Here is a 13,036-nt window from a genome sequence, read left to right on the forward strand (position 1 = left end):
CCGGTGTTTGTCTTGAGTCTCCACCGACTGAGAGGTGACAGTGGAGGTTAGCTATTGTTGTAATGACAGACTTTGTATAATCATGTTAACATGTAATGCATTGCAGTAAATGCTTTCATAACAAAATAAGTGAATCTAATTAAATTAACAGTGCATCTGCTTCATCTTCAATCACCAATATGAATCACCATCCTTGAATTGTTCAGCAGCTGCACATTTGTGTTACTGAGGTACGCTAAATTGAACTTGAAAATATAAGTGCAGCGATTTCTAATTGGCTTTTCCCACTCGCCTAAAACTAAATCAATGGCCTACAAAACTCCCATCAGTCAAGATTAACCAAGACTTTAATAACTAGAATGCATGCTACCTCAGCCACTATTACTGGTAACAGTTTGCGAGCAGTGGCGCATTAACACACAGTGTGAACAAAGGGCTTTCTGGTATAACATGCTTCAACAGCCACAGTGGTCCACCAGCTGCGGGGGAAAAGTTAGGTGAGAAGCGTTAAGGACACAAGCCACCATTTGGCACCTAGGTCACCCACTCCACACCCCCAATATGGTGAGGTTCAGCATGTGTCTGTCATCTGTGTTACTAAGATAAGTAATCACTTGCAGCAGTTATAAAGAGAGGTGCTCTAAAGAATACTCAGCAGAGCCGAGTGCCAGCTACAGCTTATAGGCAGATCTGAATGTGATGAAATGTGTTTAACAAAACCACACGTGGCCGAGTGCCACACATTCGCTGTGTTAAAAAATTATAAGAAAAGCAAAACTCACACTTAGGAATGAGCACACATTAGAGATATGTTACTTGAGGAATGACGCAGTCATAAGAGAGTACAATCATATCCTCTGCCCACCGATGAAACCAAAGGGTTAAATTCATAAGAAAAACGGCATTTCTCATAATATTTCACTGTGCAAATAATGTGAGGTTTAGGGAGTACAAACATGGAACATCCACAAAATAAGTCTTTTGGGGATTCAAGGTTTATGAGCTGCATGATTGAGTTAAGGTACAGTCTTCAGTTTGAGCTGCTCCTCTGAAGCTGTAGTGTTACAGCGGTGCATTAGGACTTGAAGACGTGCACAGCCCTCACCACGTACTGCCTGCAGATTGGGCACTCGTTCATCCTCTTGCCGCACTTGGTGCAGGTGACCATGTGACCGCATTCCAGGAGAACGCAATCGATCATGGCGTCCATGCAGATCCTACAGAGGTTGTCATCATGGATCGTCATCGGGCCCTTCTCACCGTCTGCCAGAGAAATGCAAACAGACAGACGAGTGTCTGGGTATGTTAAGAAACTGCTTTAAACGTAATATCAAAAACAGGAGTGATATTCCATGCACTGAGGAGGGACACAGGTGCAGCAAAACACTCTGCAGCTTAATAAAACACCTCCTTGTAACCAGTGTGCCTTATCTTGTTAAGGTCAAGCTCACAATCTCCTGAAAAATGCCAAAAGCCTGCTATGGCTATGTGTCATGATGTTTCCATGACAACTATGCAGACTTTATCACTGGAAACATGCTGGTAAGAGAGTGAACATACACGGCTAACACACTACAGTCTGAGTATAATTAGCTTCACACGCTGAACACATGAACAGATGACAAAGGGAGAATGATCTTATGGTGGAACAGTGTTCCTAGAGCATGACAAATGTAACTGAAATAGTACTAAAAATGCATGTTCTTAAGTGGGATAAACAAACATCCGTTTTAACTAACAGCCAGTGAGCCTCTCAGTAAATGCCATTCCACAGGAAAGTCACATAGGGGGCAAAAGAAAACAGACGGATAATGACAGAACAGATTTCCGATGGATGCAGATGTGATACTGTTTGTACAATGGCGAGGCGAATCACAGGTGGGATGTGTGACCACATCAAACCTTACCTCCAATGGCACCATTGCAGACAGGAGGGGGGAAGGCCACCACTTTAGTGTGGGCGGAACAAAGCAAGCAGGAGACATTTCAGAAAGATTCTAAATGACTAAGCTCATTTAAAAGAGTTTGCCCATGTTGAAAAGTGATCAGTGTAAATATGGCAAATAATTATTATTACCACAATAAATCGCATCATCAAAGGAAGCAGAGGCATTAGGTTGCTATGGTTAAAAACAGGATGCGGAATCCGACACCAACACGTAGAACAGAGCAAACAGATGGGTATCATCTTACCTGTGGTTACACTACTGCTCACATTTTCCACTGCAAGACAGAAACCAGAATCAATCAGTGAGTGCACAGTAAGTACAGGGGAGGACAAGCTATATCAACATATACAGTACACTATAGTTGAGTTCATACTCAATAATAAACACTATTGACTAATAATATGAAAACTACAAACAGATAATCTCTAAGCACAGTATTTACAGTGGGTACGGAAAGTATTCAGACCCCCTTAAATTTTTCACTCTTTGTTATATTGCAGCCATATGCTAAAATCATTTAAGTTCATTTTTTCCTCAATGTACACACAGCACCCCATATTGACAGAAAAACACAGAATTTTTGACATTTTTGCAGATTTATTAAAAAAGAAAAACTGAAATATCACATGGTCATAAGTATTCAGACCCTTTGCTGTGACACTCATATATTTAACTTAGGTACTGTCCATTTCTTCTGATCATCCCTGAGATGGTTCTACACCTTCATTTGAGTCCAACTGTGTTTGATTATACTGATTGGATGTGATTAGGAAAGCCACACACCTGTCTAAGACCCTACAGCTCACAGTGCATGTCAGAGCAAATGAGAATCATGAGGTCAAAGGAACTGCCTGAAGAGCTCACAGACAGAATTGTGGCAAGGCACAGATCTGGCCAAGGTTACAAAAAAAAATTTCTGCTGCACTTAAGGTTCCTAAGAGCACAGTGGCCTCCATAATCCTTAAATGGAAGACGTTTGGGACGACCAGAACCCTTCCTAGAGCTGGCCGTCCGGCCAAACTGAGCTATCAGGGGAGAAGAGCCTTGGTGAGAGAGGTACAGAAGAACCCAAAGATGACTGTGGCTGAGCTCCAGAGATGCAGTCGGGAGATGGGAGAAAGTTGTAAAAAGTCAACCATCACTGCAGCCCTCCACCAGTCGGGGCTTTAGGGCAGAGTGCCCCGACGGAAGCCTCTCCTCAGTGCAAGACACATGAAAGCCTGCATGGAGTTTGCTAAAAAACACCTGAAGGACTCCAAGATGGTGAGAAATAAGATTCTCTGGTCTGATGAGACCAAGATAGAACTTTTTGGCCTTAATTCTAAGCGGTATGTGTGGAGAAAACCAGGCACTGCTCATCACCTGTCCAATACAGTCCCAACAGTGAAGCATGGTGGTGGCAGCATCATGCTATGGGGGTGTTTTTCAGCTGCAGGGACAGGACGACTGGTTGCAATCGAGGGAAGGATGAATGCGGCCAAGTACAGGGATATCCTGGACGAAAACCTTCTCCAGAGTGCTCAGGACCTCAGACTGGGCCGAAGGTTCACCTTCAAACAAGACAATGACCCTAAGCACACAGCTAAAATAACGAAGGAGTGGCTTCACAACAACTCCGTGACTGTTCTTGAATGGCCCAGCCAGAGCCCTGACTTAAACCCAATTGAGCATCTCTGGAGAGACCTGAAAATGGCTGTCCACCAACGTTTACCATCCAACCTGACAGAACTGGAGAGGATCTGCAAGGAGGAATGGCAGAGGATCCCCAAATGCAGGTGTGAAAAACTTGTTGCATCATTCCCAAAAAGACTCATGGCTGTATTAGCTCAAAAGGGTGCTTCTACTAAATACTGAGCAAAGGGTCTGCATACTTATGACCATGTGATATGTCAGTTTTTCTTTTTTAATAAATCTGCAAAAATGTCAAACATTCTGTGTTTTTCTGTCAATATGGGGTGCTGTGTGTACATTAATGAGGAAAAAAATGAGGTTAAATGATTTTAGCATATGGCTGCAATATAACAGAGTGAAAAATTTAAGGGGGTCTGAATACTTTCCGTACCCACTGTATTCTAAGTGACAAACCCACATGATTTCCGGTTCTCTTCAGTCTCTCTGTACAGTCTGTTGACACGCTCCACCAGCTCCCACTTCTCACAGCACCCTGAATAGTTGACAAAGTTCCTGGCTAGGATCTCCTTCAACTGCCTGACAGACAGACCCTCGATGTCCCTCAAGCTGGAGAGGTCTGACAGAGATGCTCTAGCCCGACGTCGCGTCAGAGGGCTCACCTAATGGATTGGAAACAGCAGTAAATTACATCTATTTAAAAAAAAAAGGTAAATTATACTCTAATTTTTTTCTGTATTGAACTTATTTTTATGGCTTTATCCTCCCTGCAGGGTGCATAGGAAAGCTGCCTCCATCCTCATGGACCCCAGCATCACTGTTTGTATCCCTACCCTCCGATCGGAGGCTCAGAAGTGTGAAATGCTGGAAAAACTCTTTCCGACTGCCATCAGACTGCTAAACAGCTGACTCAGGATCTACCTCATGTAATTCCATCTGTACCGTTTACATGCTCATTTTGCACATGCATAATTGCATTATATTGTATTTTTATTTGCTTCCTTCGCCTGCTGCTTTAAAGTGCCTTAGATTTGTGTTACTGCCTATTTATTAAGCTGGTTTTGAAGTCAGATCAGTGAATTGTAAACACTCTTCAGACTTTCTCAGCTGAATCAGAGACAGCAAGAGAGGGAAAGAAAGTGAAAGAGTTGTGGGATTAACCCGTACACTACAGCAGAGTGCATAATTGCACACCCTCTGCATTATATTATGTTCCTGTTGTATTTGTATTGCTTCTTTCACCTGCTGCTTTAAAGTGCCTTAGATTTGTGTTACTGCTCATCTACTTTATATTTCACTTGTATTGTGTGTCATTCATGTGGACGGCAAAGTAAGAATTTCACTGTACAGGGAAACGCGTTTCCTAACTCTGCATATAACAAATAAACGCTTTGACCTTTGACCTTGACCTGCTCATCATTTATTGGTCTTATTTATTACCATTTATTTTGTGCAAAAAGCCCTTTTTGACTTTATTAATTTCAAAGTCTGGAGTCACGGTTAGTAAAAACTGTGTGGAATAGAATGCCCGGCCAATAAACTGTGTTTCATTGGTCTTTACTTTAGAGCCAACCCATAAATGTTAAGAATGTTATAATTACTTTCCTTGCATGCCAAAAACACAAAATTAAATATAATGCCGTCACCATGCATTTCTATTTATACCCGACTCAATATTCAGCAACAGCACTGAAATGCATTTGTCGATACTTCACGTGAATGATTTCATAATGACAGCAGGAAATTTGATCAGTGACAGATCACCTCAGGCGTGTGTTCACTGGGGTCCAAGTTAAGGAGAGACACCGATGTGGCATCACCTATATCCTGCAACACAACAGACACAACAGTGTGCACTAAATGCAAGGAACGAGCCAGTTAACTGAGGATTATGATTGGACAACTCTTCAGTCTGCCCAGTGATACCTCATAGCATCCATTCACAGAAAGGCTTACTGCTCCCTAAGCAGGCCAAGTACAAGTGTGTATAGTGGATCCTGTCTGCTGAGCTCCCTTGTCAGTGTCAGTTGTGGCTTTTCTCCTTTATTTTTTTTTTTGCCTCTTTGCTTTCAGGAATCAAGATCAGTTTCATTTTAGTTGGTTTACTGTAGTAAAGCTAGGATAAACAATGAACCTCACTTCAACACTCTGTTTCCATATTTGTCTATGGTGATATGTCAAGTAGTTCCCATGTGACAGCTCAAGAGGCTCCCTGAAGTAATGACATAATGTACGATCGGCACAAATAACGTAAAGATGTGTGGAAAAACACAAGACTCCTCAGAAACAGTGCCTTTATGCCTGCAAACTACCATTATTGAAGATCCTAATGTTCACCTGCCACATTAATTATTTTATCTGCTAAATATACTTTAATAAGGCTTAAGGATACCAGTTATGCTTTTTGGGTCTCAGCAGATTATCTGTGGTGTTTTTGAACATCCTACATGTTTTCAAGCTGATCCTGACCTGGTTGGTATCAGAGCTATCACTCCTGCTGAGAGGTTCCTCCTGAGAGGCGACAAAAGCAGACAACTCGGTGGCAGACTGCATGGTAGAGGGGGTCGGCGTATACATGGAAGGCAAGTGGAGACTGCCTGTGTCGGGATCATCCTCTTCCTCTATGCCTTGGTGACACAGCACCAAGTCTACCAGGTCTTCCTTTTCCCTGCAGGTGTCTGTAGGGATGTTACGAAGCAGCAGGTACTGACGCAGGTCTTTTACTCTTAGACGCATGAGCCGTGGCCGCTGAAAGGCTGTCGCTTTCAGCAAATGACATGTAGCACAAATGCGCAGATTCTCTTGAAGCACGCAGCACATTGAGCAGAAGCCCTTCTTGCAGTCGCAGCAAATATACTAGAGAGGAAATAGCATGGGGGAAAAAACAAGATGATGGAAATGATGCAATTAGTGACTTAAACACACCCTTCAACTATGTTACTGCCAAAAGCTCTGCATATTAAAATGATGCACTAGATATAAAATTGTGCCCAAATATCCCTATTTTAAATCAAGTGTAACATCATATAAAAAACAGTGGAGAACTGATCACTGAAAAGCATATCAATGCCAGTGGACATTTCTTGCATCTTTCAATCTCTCAGGCCATGAAACACGAGGCAGCTCATTTCTTCTAAGTGACAAACATCAAACAGTAATAAATGCAAGACGTGGGATTAGACTGGCATTATGAGTGACTGAAGCACAAGGTTCAAGCACAACTTGTGAACCATATTTGAACAACAGTGAAGACAGCACAAGACCAATACATCGTCCATTTGTCTCTGCAATCGTCTATAAGGGAACTGCATTTTTAATAATAAGTAGTAGCCTCTGAGTGTAAATTAAATTAACTTTAGTTCACCCCCTCCTCCCACATATTGTTTCAGTTCTTAATAACACAGTGTCCAATTATGCTCTGCTATACATCTTAAAAGATTCAAGGACAATCTTTTAACACAATTATGGGTTAAAGGCACATAATTTGATTAATTTCACTGTTAGTTTTAAGTCCACTGATCAGACAGCATTAAACATAGGAAGACCACAGGCACTGCATCTCCCTACCAAAACCAGATTACTCTGTTTTCCACAAGCCAAGTACAAAAGGTAATTAGCACTTCTGTCTAAAATATTCATTTAATATTTGCCTCTGCTTCCTCACATGAACCTGTTTCTTCTCATGGCAGACTGGTTACATGTGCTAGCATTACGCAGAGTATCCAGATACTTACTTTCTTCCTGAAGACTGAGAAGGCCTGGCCACATGATTTGCATAAAAGACTGGGACTCCCTGAGCTGGTGGGCGGATAGGTGGAGTATCCCGCACTGGGGGCAAATCTGAAGGGACCAGCTCCGGCCCCAAACCCTGGTTGCTGGCCTCTGACAGCCCCAGTACCCATGACTTCATTCAGTAGACCACAACATGAAGCCCACACGGACGAGGCCCCTGCCTGACAGTCACAGAACACCTTCATTTCAGTTTTTCTTATTAATCTTATTGATGTTGTACATACTGACGACACACTCAACACGAAAGTATAATCTATGAACTAGTCACCACAGACACAAGTTCCACACTTTGCGTAGAGGCAACATATGGCCGCTAATTATAATAGATAAGATACAGTGCTAGTTTAACGCATTAAAGCAAAGCGTGCAGACAAGGAGAACAAACGAACACATCCATAACACAAACCATTAAGCTAACTAACAAATATTTTAACAGTCCGATAATGCCAACCTTGCAAGAAAGAAGAAAAATAATTAAACAAACCTTAAACAACAACAAACACAATAAATAAATTTAGCCAAGACATTCCATGCTTGACATTAATCTCAAGTCAATGTTTACTGACAGCTGTCAGAGTTGGTGTGTAACGTTATCCGACTGTTTCGATAACAGCTAGTACGGGCTACTGTGGCTAACATAACACATATATTCTTGCGTTAGCTTACTGTTGCCGTTAGCAACAGCCTAAAAATTTGAAACAGAGGTTATGTAAAGAAAAATGCACCTTCATTGTAGCTCCGGCGTGTCTACCGTGAATGAACAGGTTGACGGCCTAACCATGGCAATAACGACTGTCACTTATTTGACTAAACTACCTGAATTCGTTTCGATCGAATGAAAGCAACAACCAAGCCCCGACAAATGCTAGTGCTGTTACTGCTTCTTCTTCGTCCTCTTCTTTTCTTCTTCTCTGAGACAGCAGTAGTATGCACGGAGCGTAGTGCTATTGCTGCCCCCTTCAGGTCAATCGTAAAATTGACCGTACTCCACTTCCCAGGAAAATTTTATCCAGGACGTTGAAATATTTATACTAGAACTGTCCTGTATTAGTTAAAAATTGCTGGATAATTTTTGATTTCAGTAAAGTACAGTATTTTTGAGCCAGCAAAACAAATATTCACAATTTCCCCACCTATTCAGCAGGGAAAGGCTTTGAAACAATAACATTTAGGTCAGGAAATAAAACATGCAGAAATATGCACTCACTCACTTGGCCATTTTAGGTAAACCTATCTTAAAGGCAGTCTAATCCAACAGTCCCGGAATAACACCTCCTGCCATGAAGGTGATAATGTGCAGATTGTGTTGAAACCTTTTCAGAGGAGTATTGATTGGAGGCTGTAATTTGTACTGTTGTGGAGATGTACTGCATTTGTACAGAGGTGTTTTAATCATGTAGCCTAGTCTCATAGATATAAATGTGATGGGAAGAATAATATAAACACCTGTCAGTTTGTGTCCATTGCATTAATATTTACTTCTGAAACTAAATAAAGTTACTGTCAAAAGGGAAGCTTCTGTTGGCATCATCCTGGTATTTTACCCAATGAAAAATTGTATATGAGGAGTGGGGTAGACTTTCATGATACACTAAACAATGACAAACTTCTTTCAGGTTTGGACTGATGATCATCACAGAAAGGCATTTTTGGATCACAGTTAATCTATTAATTAAGAAAATAACTGGCATATTAATTGATAATGATCACAATTAGTTGCTGCCCCATAACAGAGTTAGGCTCAAACATACACCCTCTAACCCTTAACACCCACCTAACACCCTCTAGTGCACACACCTGTAAAATCATGAGCAACAATCATCAGTCAAACCACTTAGGTCATATTTATATAGGCTGGTTTTATTTTGAATAAACCTACAATTTGTGGGTAAAAATCTTAATTCATAAAAATTGTATTTGAAATAAATGTGTAGTGAAAACTACAGATGTGAAGCTGAAGCACATTTCTGCAGACTTTTGTTATTGGTGGAAAATGGACGGGGGCGATGCTGAGGTCAGTGTTTCAGGTTCCTGAGTCAGAAGTTGTTTATGATTTTTCTGTTCAACACCAAGCACATGAGGTGCACATTCCACCTCATAAGCTCCTTGTTTCTTTTGCTGAGAGCAACCGCAGGTTCCCTTCAAAAATCCAATGTGTTAGTTTGGCTTTTATGAGAAACATAACATTCAATATACCGTAGAACTCAAGCTTCGCTAATTAAAATGTAACATTTTCTGGCGAAGTCGCAGCAGTGATAGGTAGAGTTGGATTTACTGCAATAATCACCTCAAAAATGAGGCTGCTGCTGGCTGTCACCCGACTTCTGTGGCCATGTGTAACATTAATGACTTGCAGACAAATTTCCCAAACTCTTTAAAAAACCTGATGGCATATTTCTTAGTTAGAAACAAACATGTATCATGAAACTAAACATTTCTTGAATCTTAACTTCAGGTAAATTTGCCATCATAAAGACACTAATCTTACCTTAATGTTTAAAAAACATGAAGGTACCAGTGTGCAGAGCTTCTTATAGTACCCAAAGGATTTGTCAAAGTCTTAATAACTTGACTGTTGGTGCTTTAGAGTGACCATATAATTCTGTTGCTTTTTTTCCCCCAGTTTCCAGGCATTACAGCTCATGTTATGATAAATTAAAATTATTAAAACAAGAAAAATGCAAAAAGCTAAAGGCAACAATTAAAAAAGAGCACTGTGACATCTTTGACCACACATGAAATAGAGAGTCAAAAGAGCAGCAAATGGCAGCAAATGATAGATTGAACTAATAAATCAAGACCTTGGAGATAACGTGTCCAATTTTTTTTAAGGTGAATGCATAGCTATCAACTTGTTGCTTGAGCTCTGGACTTAATTACTGGAATAGCTCCACTCAGCTTTCACCTCACTGGAGGTTTAATCAGGTTGCATTTCATCTTGTAAACAACAAAGTGGTACTATCTGTTTATGAAGCTCAAAATGTTTCAGTTTTTGGAATTGTCATAAATCTATCAATTATGTTTATTATTGTGTCATAGTTAAAGATGATGTTGTAATGGACTACATTATATTCAGAGGTGTCTCTATTTTTTTCCTCCCCATCTACATACATGAGTCAGATTATTAGGAACACCTCTGAATATAATGTGTTCCAGTACAATCCCAACTTTAACAATGACCTCAATAATAAACATAACTGAATTTCACAAAAAAACAGTTTGAACTTCATAAACACAGATGTTAAGGTGGAGGTATTGCACTGAAGTGCATACAATTGCACAGGTATACTTAATAAAGTTGCCAGTCCGTGTACATCACGTATAGTAGTCTATGTTAACACTGGACAATTCATTCTGCATTTAATGAATAGTCTATAACAAATCTGATGCTCTTGTCAACTTGTCCAAATAATGTTTGTTATATAGACATTTAACAAACAAGAGAACCTGAGGCAGGAAAGGAAAGTGTGGAGAAAGATGTCTGTGCAGGAAACTCTATGGAGACAAGTGTGTCACCAGCAGCTATCCATTGCACAATACAATTTCAAAGTAATTTGAGAAATTATATGCTTTGTGGCTTTATGACAAATATGATATTTACAAAATGTGATTTTTTTATTTGTGATTTGGTGATAGACAAACAGGCTGCTTCCACCCACCCATCCATTATCTATATTGCCTATTCCTGAACAGGGTTGTGGGGGTGGCTGGACCCAGCTGACATTGGTGGAGAGGTGGGGTACACCCTGGACAGGTCACCAGTCTATCACAATTTCTCAGTGTGTTTTGAGAACAGGCAATAAACATTAGAGTATACACATAAACATATTATTTGCATATGTGCATTCGAGCTATCAAACTGGTGTCTGTGGCGGACTGTATCCACACTTTATTACACAGTGGTCATATTACTACAGTCCTGGTTAACTATTCATCAGAGTGGTGGTTATAGTAATAGAGTCATGGTTAGAGTTCTAGTATTCTGTTCATTAGAGAGATGGCACAGAGGAAGAAACTGTCTTTGTGTCTAATTGTTTTGATGTGGAATGAGTTGTAGTGCCGTCCAGAGGGGAGGGGTTCAAATAATGTGTGTCCAGGATGTGAGGGGTCTGCAGAAATCTTTTCCACCCTTCTCTTGATCTGTGATGTGTACAGGTCTTCCATGGAAGGCAGAGGCTGGCAGCGATGATCTTTTCTGCAGTCCTGTTTGCTGGAGTTTCTTGCTGTCCTGTTTGTTTGCTGAGCCAAACAAGACAGTGATGGAAGAACAGAGAACAGACTTGATGATTCCCCTGTGAACTGAATCAGCAGCTCCTGGGGCAGGTTGAACTTCCTGAGCTGGCGTAGGAAGTTCATATTTGAATTCAGCACCTCAAAGTTTATAACTTTGAGCGCACTTAAATTGGGAAGCACAAGTTATTATTATTATTATTATTATGGAATTGTAGACCAGTATTATTAATAAAGTAGTCTGTAAAAATCTAATCCACACACCAATCCAAAAGGTGGCGACAATGAGCCTAACAGCTATTTGTCAAGTGCAAATAAACAACAAAAGAAGAAGATGAAGACGTTGACGTTGACGTTAACCGAGGCGTGTACGTGTTTTGAGTTTTTCAGCGCGTTTCCAACTCGCTGGAGGCTACTGATATTGAACTGCCAGTTTAATAATGGAAAATAATACGAATGTCAGTTTGATGATCATGTATGAGGACGAGTCTGTGGATGTTCGTTTCGTAAACGGATCCCAGTTACAGCTGTCGCCGTGTGGCTGTGAATTCATGCTGGTGAAAGCCAAAGAGCCCTCCGGACATCCTCTGCAGCTCCCTGAGAGAGTCCGACAGAGGACACGGTTCACCATCAGCGCATACAGGGTAGGTACAAACATGCCCATGCTTAGGCTGCTCAGCCCGGGGCTGTAGGCAGTTGTTTGCTGGGAATAATGTAGGCTACACAATTTGGTTGTCATTTGCATTAGAGCAACTCTACAAGCTCACCGCCACTGTCATTTTGCAGGAGTTGTTGGTGGCTGCATTGGCGTTTAGGAATAAATATGCTAGCCGACCGTATCTGCCACAGGAACTCATCCCTGCTGACCACAAAAAGGTACTAAAGCTATTTCCTACCACACAGTTAATACTGTACCTCCCATGTGTGAGCAGTGAAATCAGTATCTATCTATCTATATATATTTTACCTTTTCTCCTGCAGCCTTTCTTCAGCATTGACTCGGGTTTGCAGTGGCCAGAATGTTCTTCCTGTGAGGCTAAGTTCGGACCCGGAGGCGAGACCATCATCAGGTCGGAGGAGGGACAAGCTACGTTGGTACTGTCGCCCTCAGGTGAAGAATTCTCCGTTGAGTTCACATGCAGCCTCAGTCCGACTCAGAGTCAGCACCACACCATGCAGTGTTTCAGCAGAGAGCCTGACAGCAGCCTAGGCGGTCAACAGAAGGGAAGCAGTCAGACCACCAGTGAGTCTAAAACGGTCCATCAGGGAAGAGAAATCAGAAGGAATGAGCCCATTAGATCAAGGTCTTCTTCTCCTCTGACTATCAGCACTATTCAACCAAAGGTAACACTTCTTAAAGTAATCCTATGCTTGTATCTCAGGTTTTATGGAATCTTTGATTTCCCTTCTCTTCCTTCCCAGTCAGAGGAGATGAA

The 13,036-nt window shown here is 41.2% G+C and overlaps 2 protein-coding genes across 4 annotated transcripts in view; one reads left to right on the plus strand and one right to left on the minus strand.

Annotated features, from left to right (window-relative positions):
• Positions 1-310: 310 nt before the first annotated feature.
• rnf34a (ring finger protein 34a) lies at positions 311-8,274 on the minus strand. 3 transcript variants are annotated; one of them, XM_020590645.1, is made up of 8 exons: positions 8,096-8,273; positions 7,313-7,531; positions 6,048-6,434; positions 5,343-5,405; positions 4,039-4,240; positions 2,194-2,223; positions 1,908-1,949; positions 311-1,263 (listed from the first exon to the last, which is right to left on the minus strand). In XM_020590645.1, the coding sequence occupies exons 1-8, from the start codon at positions 8,099-8,101 to the stop codon at positions 1,076-1,078; spliced, it is 1,137 nt and encodes a 378-aa protein (XP_020446301.1). In that variant the 5' UTR covers positions 8,102-8,273; the 3' UTR covers positions 311-1,075. The 3 variants fall into 3 exon arrangements, with proteins under 3 accessions (XP_020446301.1, XP_020446303.1, XP_020446302.1); XM_020590647.1 differs by lacking the exon at positions 5,343-5,405 and having other exon boundaries at positions 8,096-8,274; XM_020590646.1 differs by lacking the exon at positions 1,908-1,949 and having other exon boundaries at positions 8,096-8,271.
• A 3,673-nt stretch (positions 8,275-11,947) lies between these two features.
• cunh5orf34 (chromosome unknown C5orf34 homolog) overlaps positions 11,948-13,036 on the plus strand; it is a 4,591-nt gene continuing 3,502 nt past the window's right edge. The window contains exons 1-4 of the mRNA XM_020590428.1: positions 11,948-12,244; positions 12,387-12,476; positions 12,582-12,944; positions 13,023-13,031. Coding sequence (XP_020446084.1) covers positions 12,041-12,244; positions 12,387-12,476; positions 12,582-12,944; positions 13,023-13,031 — 666 coding nt within the window. The 5' untranslated portion in view covers positions 11,948-12,040. The remainder of the gene's footprint in view (positions 12,245-12,386; positions 12,477-12,581; positions 12,945-13,022; positions 13,032-13,036) is intronic.

This window comes from Monopterus albus, unplaced genomic scaffold, assembly GCF_001952655.1.
Source record: "Monopterus albus unplaced genomic scaffold, M_albus_1.0 scaffold12.1, whole genome shotgun sequence".
Lineage (NCBI taxonomy): Eukaryota > Metazoa > Chordata > Actinopteri > Synbranchiformes > Synbranchidae > Monopterus > Monopterus albus.

Bases quoted from the DNA above. Each gene is read 5' to 3' on its own strand.
- rnf34a (XM_020590645.1), bottom strand. The intron at 6,435-7,312 runs GTAAGTATCTGG...TTTCCTCTCTAG, and splicing joins TCTCAGTCTTCAGGAAGAAA to TATATTTGCTGCGACTGCAA. The intron at 1,950-2,193 runs GTAAGATGATAC...CCCACACTAAAG, and splicing joins GAGCAGTAGTGTAACCACAG to TGGTGGCCTTCCCCCCTCCT.